Below are 15,717 nucleotides of genomic sequence, written 5' to 3'. Positions count from 1 at the left end.
GACTTGACCTAGAGAGTTCTACGGAAAGGTCTCAACTATTTCACGCAAGGATATGTACACGGAATTAAGATTTTGGAGGGAGCAGCACGCAATGTCAGAGTTACAGCAAAATGTTGGCGATCGATGCAAAAAAGTTTGACGGCACACAAACTTCATATTGAAATCCAACAGGATAAAATAGTGGAATCTTACTGCACATGTAAAGCGGGGTGAGTACTTTTTACTTCGAAAAATCATGAGTAATATTTTAGTCATGTGTATATTGTGCAAATAACTGGGTGTATTCATTTGACTCAACGTAATCGAATCCAGTGCTCTGTCTTAAAAGTCTGATGTGATACAAATAGGAAAATAGACATTTCTCTTGCATGACATGGCTCATTTACGTATAACTAACCCGACTCTTCAGCATAAAACATTACACACTTCATTCAGCAGGTCAGTGATACACTAACAAGTTGAAAGTTGTTCTGCAATGTATAAAGAATCGATAAAAATTAAATCAAACTCAGAGGAGATACTTCTCCCTCATTTACCTTCGAACATACAGCCTTGTGTTTCTTGATATTGTTCACATCTAGTTGTACATGCGGTCTTCCGCAAGCCTCAATCCATCGTAGACACTTCGTCAACTGTGCTTTAGGCTTTGGAAAATGAATCAACCGGGCCCCTTGTAACCTAGCAGGATATCTTTCATTAGAATTGCACATTCCTCAAGCGCATTTGAGGACCATTTTATCCGTAACATTAACTTTTCCAAGAGCACCCTACTGACAACCAACATTACTTGTGGGACAAGATGGCGGCAGGGCCATGTCAAGCCAGGGGTGAAGACAATGCGGCTATCTGATTAGCTATTATTGTATGAGTGATTGACAGGTCGGAAAGGTACATTATCAGAGCACTGGGCTACCTCACCTGCGAGAGACAGAGATGCTCCGTCAAAACTGATTGCGTTCAGCAAGACAAAAAAATAGGGTGAATAATGTGTCAAAAATTCCTGCTCCTTGTGCTATGTTGAAATCATATTGCAGATTTATTGGGGGTCCTCGCATTTGCTATCAATTGTGAAAATGCAAACAAGCCATCTAAACGAAAATAAGTCAACAGTGATTCTGATCATGTAGTACGCACAACTTGTGTTGCTTTTCCCCTCGCGTGACGTTGGATGCAAGCGGCCATAGCTCAACCCGCAGCTTGTTTCCAGGTTAAAACTTTCCAAACGGGCCCGTTTGAAAGGCACGACACGTCGCCTCAGAGGTACCCGTAGGAGCAGAGTGACGCATGACGGATCAATGTCATTGTGTTCATTCACTCTGGGTGGGCCCTCTCTGTTTTCAAGCCTGAGAGGTGGTTGCCACTTGCTCCTCAGGGGGCTGTCAGCATCCACAGCTCTATTTAGCAACACGCAAATGACACGATCAGCACATGGTCTCAAGGGGACGCCACCATGAGTCAGCATTATTGAATACTCAACAACTCGAAAATCATTTCTTGCCTACTAATCTGTACTGCGTTGTGCTCTTTGTCACCACAATTTACTCATTAGGTTATGATTTCACTACAATCTTGATCATTTTCCAGGGCCTTGAAAGCTGTTTTTTGGACTACACCTAAAAAAAACCTTCTTGATGTCATGATTCTGAACAACTATCAGATCATATTAAATCTGCCAATTTTAGGTAGTTTTTGAAAACATTTATCAACAGCTCACTAATTTTCTTCTATTAAATAACTGCTTTGATGATTTCCAATTAAGTTTCAGGCCCCATCACAGCATTGAGACCATCAAGGCGACAAATGTCATTTGTCTGAGCACTGAGGCAGGTAAAGTCTCAGTCTCAGTCTCAGTCTTGGTCCTTCTGATACTGAGTGATGTTTTTGACGCAGTTTGTCATGTGATACTGCCTTGGGGTTACCAGACCGGCTAGCACCGTCTCTGGTCCTGCTCTAAATTTTTTCACTTCTTATCTTGAGGACACGAATTGCTTTGTCAAAGTAAGAAGCTTTTGGTCAGATCAAATGCAATCACTCATATTTGAAAAATGTACGTGTCTAATCAGTAATGCCCGCAGATATAAAGTTGCGGGTGTGATAAGGGAATCTCAAGACCTTGTCGAAGGCTCGGAGGATTTTTCATACATACAGATTTATATAACTGCAAATTAAAATTCTAAAATAACAAATACCAGTATATGACTAAATTGGGGAAAAAACATAATTTTCTTAACTTCCTGTTAACAGATTAATATAACTGTAAATTAAAAATTAAATCAACCAATACATAACTAAAATAGAAAACAAAAAAATATAACTCAGAAATGATAATTTCCAATTTCAACTGATATTAGTAGAACGTGAGACAAAACAGTATTTAAAATTTTTCATCATCAAAAATTCTTGATCTGACAAATTTAATCTGAAGAAACGTGGCACTGGCCTGTCAAGAATAAACATGAACGGTCTATACCCGCAATGTTTTGAAAATGCTGAACGTTTAGTTCAACATATTCAGCATTAGTGGCAACAAACTAGCGATACATTGTAACTAACATTCCTGTCGGCAATCGTGATTTATTGTCATAATCTAGTGTAATTTACGGCGGTATCTAGTGTCAATCCATTGATGAAAGCTAGCAGTAGCTATATCTTCCTAAAGCATCTAGAGGGAAAAGTTTTCAACTTGAAGATAACACCCACCATGGGGACAATGGCCGTTCACATTTAGATATATGGAAAGACTAGTCTAATGTTAACTTAGATCAAGTCAAAGTAAATCACAATAACATACTTATTATATTTAGATACTGAAACATTACCAGTCTTATATCCCAGAAATGTTTTCAGTGTAACTGAATTTCCTTTGACATGGCTCACGATGTTGATGACTTTCGACGTAAATGCGCTCGCAGTACATGAAGAAGCTCGGAACATTTGCTTTTGGGATAACTTCTGAACATGCTCAGTACGGTTAACTTGCATTTCCTGTTTCCGGGTGAATACTGATTGTTTAGGATCAGGCTCGTTTTGTTACCCAACTTTATGAAATAAACACGTAATTTAATCTCAAGACTACACAAAATAAGCGACGTCTTTCAATATCTATGTATTTCTACTGGTAACAAATTTTACGCGTGTGATTTTTCGTGCTCGACTGCAGATTTGCGAGTGCGATGACGTGCAGGCGCATATGCGCCTGTCAAATCACAGAGATTGGAATGGGAGTGACTTTTATTTAGGACCTCTCTTGTTCAGTCTTTACGTGCTGGACTGTGACAAGTTAATAGGCAACAAGTACAACTATGAGGATGGCACTCAGATTTACATCTTATAGACTGCAGGTTAATATGGGCCTTTGGACTCTCTTTCATGCTTCAAAATGATCACTCTGGAGAGGCAAAACAGCGTTCTTATTCTCAACTCGGTTAAGACTGAAATAATTGTCTTTGCCATACATAAAAGGAGAAAAATCAGCAGTCACCATGAATCCCTTACCCTAAAACCTAAATCAGGTTAAAAATCTAGGGGTAGCAATTTTTTGCAAGAATCAAAGTTTTATGGTCTAAAAGCAGATATAGAGCGACTTATACATCTGGTCCAATATGAGGCATCCTAAATCCAGAGGAACATAGTCTTCTGCTGGTGTGCAGAATCAGAACCAAACACAATGAAGCTGCATTTCAGTCCCATCCTTGTGAACTCTGGAACTCTTCCTGACGACATGAATGAATGAATTCCATTTCTGAAACACTGATACGGATTGGACCAACAGGATGTGAGGGTGTTTCCCAACAATGGTGCAAGGCAGAAAATAGGTTCACTGATCAAGCATTTAATGTCTTAGTTGCAAGAGGGAAAAAAATGTTTGAATGCCTCCTAGTTTTGACTTGATCAGAAGCGCCTACCCGACGGTAGGAGCTGGAAGAGCTGGTGGCCGGGATGTCCGAAAGGATCCTGCCCTAGGATCCGCTCTAGCCCTAGTTTGACTGGCGTGCAAGTCTTCAAGAGGTGGTGCCCACAATCTGTTCAGCAGTTTTAATTGTCCTTTTTTGTTCCAGCCCCAAACCAGACCGTGATGGAGGTAACACAGTACTGATTGGGTGACCGCTGTGTAGAACTGCCTCAACAGCTATCATGACACGTCGTGCTACCTCAGAAGCCACAAGAAATTTCTATTGTATATTTCCATTATGTTGTATAGCTCATAAATGACTGTAGTATTTTTCTGCCTTCACTCTACTAGATGCAATGACCCATTAAACTCCCGAGTGTATCCATTTGAATACACGCTGCACCCCAAATAAATATGGTGTCAGAAAATAGCAGGTGGTCCCACAAGGAGGGGATCACCTGTACTCTGACCACTTTGTATCTCAACAGACCTCATTACCACAACATGCACCGCTTTACGGAAGTGGCATCTGTAGAACTGAAATTTACCATGGTGTTAAAAAGTGTTGATAGAAATCAACAATAATTTTCTTCAGTGAAGGTTGGAAATTGTAATGCATCCATATCAGCGCTGTCAGCGAGAATTCAAGCATTTCTAAAATAACAAATATTCAGGAACAAAACAAAAACAAAATCCTACTTGGGTTACCAAACATGGCAATGTTCAAGTTGATATTTTACCTTGCATTGGTGTCATATCACCACCACCCCAGTATAATGTTCAATTGCTTACTTTTTTTTAAAACCTAATTTATGCTGTCATTTATTAAAATATTCACATCCACATCAAAGTCTACTCCCCCATCCCGAATAACACAAAAATCCTTTCTTTGCAAAAGCAAACGACTGTGACTTATTCAAAAGTTTAAAAGCGCCAAGAGTGATGCAATAAAAAAGAAAAAAAAAAGATGAGCTGACTAAACTGCGAAATTGAAATGTTAATCTGCATTACATTGATTGATTTTGGACAAAACAGGGCTACTCAAATTTATCCAAACTTCCAGCCTTTGAACCTTTAAGTCTACATAAAGCTGCACGGCTCCCAGAGAGTGACAAAAAGTGGTACTTGACCTTTCTCAGACACACTAAAGTTAATGGCTTTGTTCCCAAGGTGCTTTCAAGCTTGGAATTAGTTATTGTGTAAAAAATAAATGATGTCGGGAAAGACCAACTCCATCTTGATTTACGAAAGAATATTCACCTGATCATGTTGGAACATAAGGGGTCCCACAGCAATGAATATTGTTGTCGTTGGACTTAAAGCCGATCTTATCGGTCTGATCATTATTGGCTGATAATTAGCATTTTACACAAACTGGCTGATCTGTTTTCATAATTTTCATGTTTCATAATTTGCTGAGCCGATCAATGACATCTTTGAACGGCTCCAGAAAATACATTTACTCCGCGTTGCCATTGTGTACAATGAATATGATTCCGGAAGCTGGATCATTTTTAGCCTTGGCGTGTCTTTTGACGTAGTACTGTAAATATCTGACGCCCAATAAATTTATTGAAAATAAAATGTCAATGGTGTGGGACAGATGTTATGCCTGGATCAGACTACAACGACAAATTTGCTCTTTCACGATTGCACTTTGCAATAAAATCTTGTCTTCCGATACCACCGCATCCCGTCTTTTTACGATCTTTCTCAACTCAAACGTGAGCAGATACACAAATTACCTCGGCCACGAAAACAATCAATCGCTCTGTGTGTATTATGAAGCTGAAATTTGAAAAATGTGTGCGACAACAAATTGTAATGTAGCATAGAATCTTAGCGCTACTGCTAACAGTTGTAAGCGAACATGTAGGCAGGCGTTCAGTCGACTCATGCTCGAAAGACTTTGTAGATTCAGTAACTCAATTGCAATAAAGTCATTTAATTGCAGTAAGTTAGCTCTCATTATTTCAGTCACGATGTAATGTTGGTTTGACCTGACCTGCGGAATAAGTTTGAATTCCCGTGCTGAAGACACGTCAAAATGAATCCAGTTTTTGCCCAAATCCGACACAAACTTAAGAGAATAACTCTAAATAAACACCAGAAAGTCGACACCACGTCTGAAGCAGTACGAACATATTTCCTCTTTTATTTACATTCCTTTTCAAATGTCAACATTTTCACTATAACTTTTGATCAGGTTGGCATTGTTTAGTTTTTGTACTCAGTAAAATAAATTGGCACAATTAAAACATATGTAGACAAAAGTTTATTTACACCATACAACAGTTTTTTTTTTTTTGTTTGTTTTTTTTAAATATTTTATACAGGGCTGCAGATGGGAGAGCTTGCCAGGGATCCTTCAAGCGGGTTCCGCAGTATTAAAGTTGTGAAATATATTATTTATATAAAAGTGAGTAGTATCTTTATTGCATTGAAAGCAATGAAGAATGCAGCGGGACAAACATTCATTTTAATATGACACAAAAGATCCTCTTTGCCTCCCATAATTCATACTAGAAAGTAAAAAGTGTCGCAATGGCCAAACAGACTGTTATAAACATTTTAAAAACCTGCATAATTATATACATTGTGCTCCTGGGCCTAGCAGCAACCAGACCCAATGAAGCTGGGACCACATGGCATATGGTTTGCTCTGTGAGGTTTCATTGACATTGTCTTTTTTTTTTTAAACTCTTTCTCACCAATTCCTTGAAAAGATAATTTCAAACACAAGATGGTAAATATTGTACACCAGGCTGCCCCGCACTAAGTACACTAGTGAAAATACAAAAAAAGTAACACTGATGGTTTTCTTTATCCACCCCGCCTCCCCATTGTTCCTCTCCCCCTCTTTCTCTCTCATCAGTCTTGTATTGGCACATAAAGTCCCTGCCATGCTCCGATTATTCCGACATGAATGCCAAGGCTGTTAGAAAAGTCTGTTTCTATATTCAGTGCAAAATACATCGCTTCTTTTTCTTCATCTTCTCCTCCTTTCCCAAGTTTGCATTTTCTTCTTGGCCTTTAGACCTCGGTTTGGAAATCCCCCTCCTGGACATCCAAGGGGAGGTTGACGCACTTTTCCCACTCGGCGGGCGTCATCTCCAGCGAGTCCTTGGCGCTAGAGTCTAGTACATTCATAGTGGCATAATTCTGATACTCGCACGCTGGGTTGTAGCTCTCCCACGGGTTCTTGTTTGGCATTGCCTTGTCCTGCGAACACGGCCATGTTAGTTATGATCACGTTCTCATCACATGAACTTTTATACCCGCAGCACTGCACACTGAGCCACATAATAGTAGGAGGGTGCATTCCAGAGCCACCCGCAACAGGTGAAAAGCTGCCATATAGAGAGACCCAAAGTTACATCCCTCCCTCAGACACACAAAAAAAAAAATCTCAAAGATAGAATCTACACAAAATAGTATGTGTGTTGTAGTTTCTGTGTGTTAAATGTGTGCATTTAAGAGGTGGGGTTTTAAGGGGTGCATGTGAGCCTCTTGCCAAGAGCAACAGTGAGTGTGCTCAGTATTCTTGTGTTTTACTGTACTCGTGCCGTCCAATATGTGGCGAAAAAGTGCAATTACGACTGTGAGGGCTTTACCGTAGCTATACTGTAAAATCCTATACGGGAAAACTGTTTTTATTAAAAACAATCGGATGTATGGTACTGTGATATAGCAGGTGAATGTTGTACAATATCGAGCTCAAGGTCCAAGTACTAATAAGCTCTTTGCTCTCACTACTAATACAATTCAGTGAACTAGTAGAAAGTCTATTTCACATTAGTTTAATAAATGTGCAAATGTTGCTATGTGTACAACTTCAGAAGTTCTCTTATCCACCGCAGTGTGGCGCATTATGCTAGACTACACACTATACAAATACAGTTCAGAGGTTTTAATTACAGTAGCTTTGACTGACTGACTGACTTTGTTTCTTACTTGCTTTCAAGCAGAATATTGAATGTTTTGTGTTAATACTGTTTATAATTTCATCGATTTTGACTACCTGTAAGGCCAAAATTCCAGTTGAAGTTGAGAGTTGCAAAGCCTGATGCTGGCACCATCATGCTTCACTGTTGGTGAGGTGTTCTTTTGGTAAAAAGCAGTGCTGTGTTTGTTTTTGTCTTAATCATAGAAGGCTTCCCGTCTTGCTTCCCTCCCCTATCGCCCAGTTATATGAGAAAAAAAAAATGAGATTGAATTAATTAAATTTCTGCAGCTCCTTCATTGTTGCTGGTTGCCCTGCGACCAATTTCCTTCTCATCTTTTCAACTATTGAGTGCTGTCAATTTTTCTATTATCACTCTTATATTCCACATTTTCTCTATTTGATGATGACTGTCTTAACCAGTTTCCATGGTATTGTTAATCCCTTGGAAATTGTCCAGACTGACACTATTGAACAATGAGATTCCTCTGATGTTCTAATAGGTCTCTGTGGATCTTGCTATGTGCTATAGCACTGGATTGAAGAAAAAAATGTCAGTAAAAGCCTACTAAACAGCTGAACTTTATTTGGGGTTGTTTGGAGGAACTTTAAACGGTGGTAGGTGTGTGCTCACTCCCATTTAACGTGATTGTAAGTATGAATATATCATTTTTTTCAGTTATTTTACACGCTCAGTTCATTATTTTTCCCCCCAACTGAGTTTTACAGGTTGCTGTTCACATTACTGGTAGAAATTGTTGGAATTTTTGTGGTGTCATTTTTTTTTTCCACATCACAAAAACCCGGCATTTCAAAAATGAGCATGTAGATTTTCAAAAGCCACTGCATGCTCTTTATATGTGACCCATTTGTCTTTGTGCACTCGCATTGACAGCCCCAGAGACGAAGTTGCAAATAGGAAGGAGGCGCCGCTCCCAGGCAGGGAATATGAAACGGAAAGTCATTTCTGAGACAATCGCTGCAGCAGATTCGTTGGGAGCGTGAGGGAGGAGTTTGAGGAAAAAATGGGAGGGAGGGGAGTTGGTGCGTATGTGCTGGTCTTCTATAGGTTTGTGTTTGTACTGCTAAGAAAGAAAAGGAGTTAACAAAAATGCACGTGTCCTTAGGAAAGGAGTTACGTGCATTTAAATTGCTGGTATTATTATTATTATTATTATTATTATACATACCAGGGCAAATGAATTTGACCTGTAAAGGTTGTAATGTATTTGTATGAAATTTCACCCTAAAAAAATATCCCTAACTTTTTATGCGTAGCGCACAAGTGGGGCCTCTGCAAAGTCTATTTAGAGGCCCACACAATCTTCTTTTTAATGGTGTATGCACCTTTGATGCTGTATTTCTGATTTAGTACTGTGTGTTGTAAATGTGTGTGTGTGTGTGTGTGTGTGGTGTGTGTGTGTGTGTGTGTGTGTGTGTGTGTGTGTGTGTGTGTGTGTGTGTGTGTGCTCACGCGTGCATTTATATCACTTGTCGAGCTGTGATTTAGACGTCTGGCTTGGAATGGCAGCGTATATCTGATCTGTCTGATATGACTCATCAGATATTTGAATAAAATCTGATTTTTTTTTTTTTATCCATCTATGATTGAGGCCTTATCCAGATCTAAAAATGTATGATTCTGCATTATTTCTGCTTACACTGGTGGCTTTCGCACATCTTTTAGCTTTCACAGGCTTCCTTTTTCTAAGTCACTGTTGTGTATATTGTAAATGGCACTGACATCCAACGCCGGGGCCAAGTCGAACGGACATTTTTCCATTTTCTGAGTTTACATGAAAGTCATTTTGTAAAGCTTCTTCATAAAATGAATGCCAAGGCTTGAGTTTCATATGATTTCTCCTGCCCTTTGCTATTCAAGGTGCCTGCCAAATTTGAAACATTTATGATCAACTTTAAGCTATCTCCTTTACTACATGTGACCACAAGGTCATCATCATTTTTAGTTTTTTTTAATAACATTATTTGTTTTACAGTTGGTCCTCAACGAAATTCTTTTTCTATGCTGGCAACATAACCCAAATTAGAACATGCCATAATCTATCATTAACCTAGACTAACGCTATAATCAGTCATAAATACAATACATATTTATTTGAAAAACACTTTGCCGGTTTATTGGATATTGTTTGTAATCCAAAAACTGCATACTGTATGTTTAGCACTGTAAACCAAGGACCCCACGTGTTATGTGAAAAAATATTTTTTAATATGAGCATCCATAGCTGTCTAAAGGTTTGTGTCATCTTTAAAATAAATGCATAAATAAACGAAAGCACTATACACCATTCAAAAGTTGAGGGTAAACTGGAAATGTCATTATTTGTAAAAAAAAAAAAAAAAAAAATCACTGTTTTGGTGATGAAAATAAAATTGAATTAATTAGAAATACAGTTCCAGACAGTGATTAGCAAAACAAAACCTTTCCTTTTCTTTAAAAGTAAGAATTGGCTTTCGGGATTGAAAATGTTATTTTTGAAAATGTTATTCGCAGACACCCTATTTTAAAAGTTGTTGTCGCTGTCTGACAAGAAGTGTATACATCACAGCAGACACCATAAGTCTCCTGATTTAAAGCTGACTTCTGTGTGTGTTATATATCCCTCTGTCTCGATAGTGTCTGTGTTAGAGGCAAAGGCAGATTAATGTCGCATCGTCTGCTACAGCTCTCGGTGCGGCTATTTTGTAGGCTCGAGGTGTCAAAGAGGCAACTGACATGACGAATATCCGAAGTGGGTCTCATGGTAAAAAATCAAATGGGAATTGTGTCGTACTGTAAGTGCAGCCTTAGAAGCGCAGCACACTGCAGGTAAAATAGGGATGTTGATAGATTAAATAATCTGCCATGCAATTATGGTTTGGGGGGAAAAAAAAAAGGATGGGGTTGCTAAATAGATAAATGTGTATGTAAATCACAGTGCATTCATGGCCTTGCATTGGAATGGATGCACTCTCCGTAGCAGCTACATTAGCAAACATCTTTCTTCCCTGTGACTGGCATGGTGGAGAAAATGCATCTTTTCTTTAAAAAGAAGTAGGGGAGGGGGACAAGCCTGTCAGCCGAGGAAGCCGCTGCCCCCCATTGCCAGCTGCTGGCGCTGTATAAATGAACAACCTGTTCTACATGACCTCTCATTTGCACAATCACACACACATAGGCTGCACTGCACATCTAAATAAGCTTCAGCTGTATTTGAATGTAGCTGAGATCCACCCCACCCCCACTGGTTTCCTGTTACTCACCATGCTCCCCATATTTGGTATGTCTCGAAATCGGTCCAGGGTTTGAAATTTCTGATTCAGTTCCTGGAACAGCTCCATGTGTCTTTTCCTCGTGTGCATGACTTTCTGCAATGGCAAGGGTTTTTGCTTTGGTATTGACAGCCAATAATGCAAATGCATCTTCTCTCCACCCACTCGCACTCTGATCAATGTGTTAGAGTCAAGGTAGTTTGCTTGTAGGCCAGGTTTCAAACACATCTGCTCGGGTCTGCATATAAAACGCACCCGCAAAATAAAGGAAACACTGGGATGATTTGTAAGAGGATGCCTGAGCTACTTTATTGAAAATGGCAGGAGTATCCGCATTTAGCTTAATTCTTTTGTGACAAATTGCCTCATTTAACGTTTTGTTGGCGTGATAGGAACCCTTATAATCCAATCTTGGCGCTGGGCTTCCATTTAAAGGGGTTGCCATGTGTCTACTTAAAAGGAAAACACTCCCTATGCCAGAAACACTGCCAAAAGCTTTCATTCTGTTTCCTTTACTTTGAAAAGGTGTACTATATACAGTATATATGCAGTCAAACCTGATTTAGCAATGCAAAGGAATGCAAAAACCTGACAAAATTGGGCTGGGATTTGCACGGCAAGACTAGTTGTTCAAATCAGACATGAAACGTGCAAATGATTTTGAAAGGGTATCATTAAAAAATCAACACAGAGGCGATGGGATGAAGGAGATGTAGGACATAATGTTGATGAGAACGCTCGTCCTGTTTGTCAGTTGACAGCCTTGCTTTTACCTTAACTACATAGCGGGAGAATAAATCTTGTAAGCTCCAATAAGCTTAAGAGGCACAACAGGTTTGAGTATATCAAATGACAAACACAAGGATGGCTTTACTCTGTATATTAAAAAAAAAAATTAAAAATAGATAGAAGCATGTCTTAAAGGTAGGAGCGTGTTATGACGTACCTCAAAGTCAAGATCGGAATATCGTGATTTTCTTCTCTGTGAAAAGAAAAGAAAACACGAGGATAAGATAAAGATTTACAACATGGGAATTCAGAAAGTGCCTTGGCTTGAGGGTTTGTCAAGGTACCACACTCGTAACTCAACTGACTAAAACAGTAATCCCTCGTTTATCGCGAAGGTTCGGTTCCGGGCCGACCCTACAATAGGTGAAGTCAGGGAAGTAGCGGCCCAATTTTTTTATACATATGTTTAAACTATAGGAACCTCTCCAGACTCTTATGAACCTTCATCATACTCTTATAAACACTTTCTATACTCATAACCAAATTTTCTTAATGCACAGTAGATCTGTACTTCTTCTTCTTCTTCTTCTTTTCCTTTCGGCTTGTCCCGTTAGGGGTCGCCACAGCGTGTCATCTTTTGCCATGTTAGCCTATCTCCTGCATCTTCCTCTCTAACCCCAACTGCCCTCATGTCTTCCCTCACCACATCCATAAACCTTCTCTTTGGTCTTCCTCTCGCTCTTTTGCCTGGGAGCTCCATCCTCAGCATCCTTCTACCAATATACTCACTCTCTCGCCTCTGAACATGTCCAAACCATCGAAGTCTGCTCTCTCGAATCTTGTCTCCAAAACATCCAGCTTTGGCTGTCCCTCTAATGAGCTCATTTCTAATCCTATCCAACCTGGTCACTCCGAGCGAGAACCTCAACATCTTCATTTCTGCCACCTCCAGTTCAGATTCCTGTTGTTTCTTCAGTGCCACTGTCTCTAATCCGTACATCATGGCCGGCCTCACCACTGTTTTGTAAACTTTGCCCTTCATCCTAGCAGACACTCTTCTGTCACATAACACACCAGACACCTTTCGCCAGCTGTTCCAACCTGCTTGGACCCGTTTCTTCACTTCCTGACCACACTCTCCATTGCTCTGTATTGTTGACCCCAAGTATTTGAAGTCATCCACCCTCGCTATCTCTTCTCCCTGTAGCATCACTCTTCCCCCTCTACTTTTCTCATTCACGCACATATATTCTGTTTTACTTCGGCTAATCTTCATTCCTCTCCTTTCCAGTGCATGTCTCCATCTTTCCAATTGTTCCTCTGCATGCTCCCTGCTTTCACTGCATATGACAATATCATCTGCGAACATCATGGTCCAAGGGGATTCCAGTCTAACCTCATCTGTCAGCCTATCCATTACCACTGCAAACAGGAAGGGGCTCAGAGCTGATCCCTGATGCAGTCCCACCTCCACCTTAAATTCCTCTGTCAAACCTAAGGCACACCTCACCATTGTTCTGCTGCCATCATACATGTCCTGTACTATTTTAACATACTTCTCTGCCACACCAGACTTACGCATGCAGTACCACAGTTCCTCTCTTGGTACTCTGTCATAGGCTTTCTCTAGATCCACAAAGACACAATGTAGCTCCTTCTGACCTTCTCTGTACTTTTCCACGAGCATCCTCAAGGCCAATAATGCATCTGTGGTACTCTTTCTAGGCATGAAACCATACTGTTGCTCGCAGATACTTACTTCTGACCTGAGTCTAGCCTCCACTACTCTTTCCCATAACTTCATTGTGTGGCTCATCAACTTTATTCCTCTATAGTTCCCACAGCTCTGAACATCCCCTTTGTTCTTAAAAATGGGAACTAGAACACTTTTCCTCCATTCTTCAGGCATCTTTTCGCCCGCTAGTATTCTGTTGAATAAGTTGGTCAAAAACTCCACAGCCATCTCTCCAAATTGCTTCCATACCTCTACCGGTATGTCATCAGGACCAACTGCCTTCCCATTTTTCATCCTTTGTAATGCCTTTCTGACTTCCCCCTTAGTAATCATTTCCACTTCCTGGTCCTTCACTCTTGCCTCTTCAACTCTTCCTTCTCTCTCATTTTCTTCATTCATCAACTTCTCAAAGTATTCTTTCCATCTATTTAGCACACTACCGGCACCAGTCAACACATTTCCATCTCTATCCTTAATCAGCCTAACCTGCTGCACATCCTTCCCATCTCTATCCCTCTGTCTGGCCAACCTGTAGAGATCCTTTTCTCCTTCTTTCGTGTCCAACCTGGTGTACATGTCTTCATATGCCTCTTGTTTAGCCTTTGCCACCTCTACCTTTGCCCTACGTCGCATCTCGATGTACTCCTTTCGCCTCTCCTCAGTCCTCTCAGTATCCCACTTCTTCTTCGCTAATCTCTTTCCTTGTATGACTCCCTGTATTATGGGGTTCCACCACCAAGTCTCCTTCTCCCCTTTCCTACCAGATGACACACCAAGTACTCTCCTGCCTGTCTCTCTGATCATCTTGGCTGTCGTCGTCCAGTCTTCCAGGAGCTTCGGTTGTCCATCGAGAGCCTGTCTCACCTCTTTCCGGAAGGCCGCACAACATTCTTCCTTTCTCAGCTTCCACCACCTGGTTCTCTGCTCTACCTTTGTCTTCTTAATCTTCCTACCCACCACCAGAATCATCCTACATACTACCATCCTATGCTGTCGAGCTACACTCTCCCCTACCACTACTTTACAGTCAGTAACCTCCTTCAGATTACATCGTCTGCACAAAATATAATCTACCTGCGTGGTTCTACCGCCGCTCTTGTAGGTCACTATATGTTCCTCCCTCTTTTGGAAATAAGTGTTCACTACAGCCATCTCCATCCTTTTTGCAAAGTCCACCACCATCTGCCCTTCAAAGTTCCTTTCCTGGATGCCGTACTTACCCATCACTTCTTCATCGCCCCTGTTTCCTTTACCAATATGTCCGTTACAATCTGCACCAATCACAACTCTCTCGCTGTCTGGGATGCTCAGAACTACTTCATCTAGTTCCTTCCAGAATTTCTCTTTCAACTCTAGGTCACATCCTACCTGTGGTGCATAGCCGCTAACCACATTATACATAACACCCTCAATTTCAAATTTTAGTCTCATCACTCGATCTGTACACTACGTGTATTTTACTCCTTTTAATTTGTGTTTTAATGAAGTTGTAATTTTTTTACATTTTTAAATATTTTAGGGCAGTGTTTATTTTACCACAAAAGTACAGTATAGTATACACTTGAAATCCTGTGATATAGCCAATCAGGTGCCATGTAAAAATGAAAATATCTGTAATGCATAATCCCACAATTGGTGAACTGCAATATAACAAGGTAGCACTGCACATCAATTTTTTATTTTTCCGACTGAAATGCAATCAATCCTTTCCAGCATCCCAAAAGTTCTTGGTATATTTTAACTGTATTGTATTGTATAAAAACATAAATAAACCATATATGGTTTTTATTAGTAGTGTATTGATCTGCACCTTTAATGTGTGGACTATGCGTGATATGAGAAGCTGGAGTCTGTTACGCTACGTGTGACCATCTAGGCTTGATTTGGTGGCCGACATTTGGTCATTTTGAGTGCTCTCATTTTGTATTTTGTAGCGCTGGACTCTTTGTGCCATTCAATAAAAGTGCATCAGCGGCTGTGGAGCTCTCGCCCACATCTAGGGGCACCACTGTACTTTATTTAAGCCATTTTTTTTTCAGTTCACTCGAGCTCCTAGCTTAATTTTTGGCTTGCAGCACATTAAAAAAAATCAACCAAGCTATGACTTGTGATTGACAGTGCACTTAAAAAGTTTGAACACTTACA

The 15,717-nt window shown here is 40.2% G+C and overlaps 1 protein-coding gene across 3 annotated transcripts in view; it reads right to left on the bottom strand.

Moving 5' to 3' along the window:
• Positions 1-6,052: 6,052 nt before the first annotated feature.
• adgrb3 (adhesion G protein-coupled receptor B3) overlaps positions 6,053-15,717 on the bottom strand; it is a 138,031-nt gene continuing 128,366 nt past the window's right edge. The window contains exons 29-31 of one of the 3 annotated variants that reach the window (XM_061837274.1): positions 12,055-12,090; positions 11,100-11,204; positions 6,053-7,114 (exon numbers count right to left, since the gene is read on the bottom strand). In XM_061837274.1, the coding sequence (XP_061693258.1) occupies positions 6,926-7,114; positions 11,100-11,204; positions 12,055-12,090 (330 nt within the window). In that variant the 3' untranslated portion in view covers positions 6,053-6,925. The remainder of the gene's footprint in view (positions 7,115-11,099; positions 11,205-12,054; positions 12,091-15,717) is intronic. The other 2 variants (XM_061837275.1, XM_061837276.1) reach the window with 2 other exon arrangements.

Source organism: Syngnathoides biaculeatus, chromosome 12, assembly GCF_019802595.1.
Source record: "Syngnathoides biaculeatus isolate LvHL_M chromosome 12, ASM1980259v1, whole genome shotgun sequence".
Lineage (NCBI taxonomy): Eukaryota > Metazoa > Chordata > Actinopteri > Syngnathiformes > Syngnathidae > Syngnathoides > Syngnathoides biaculeatus.
The sequence above is the reverse complement of the archived record's forward strand: the minus strand, read 5'-3'. Positions and strand labels throughout refer to the sequence as shown.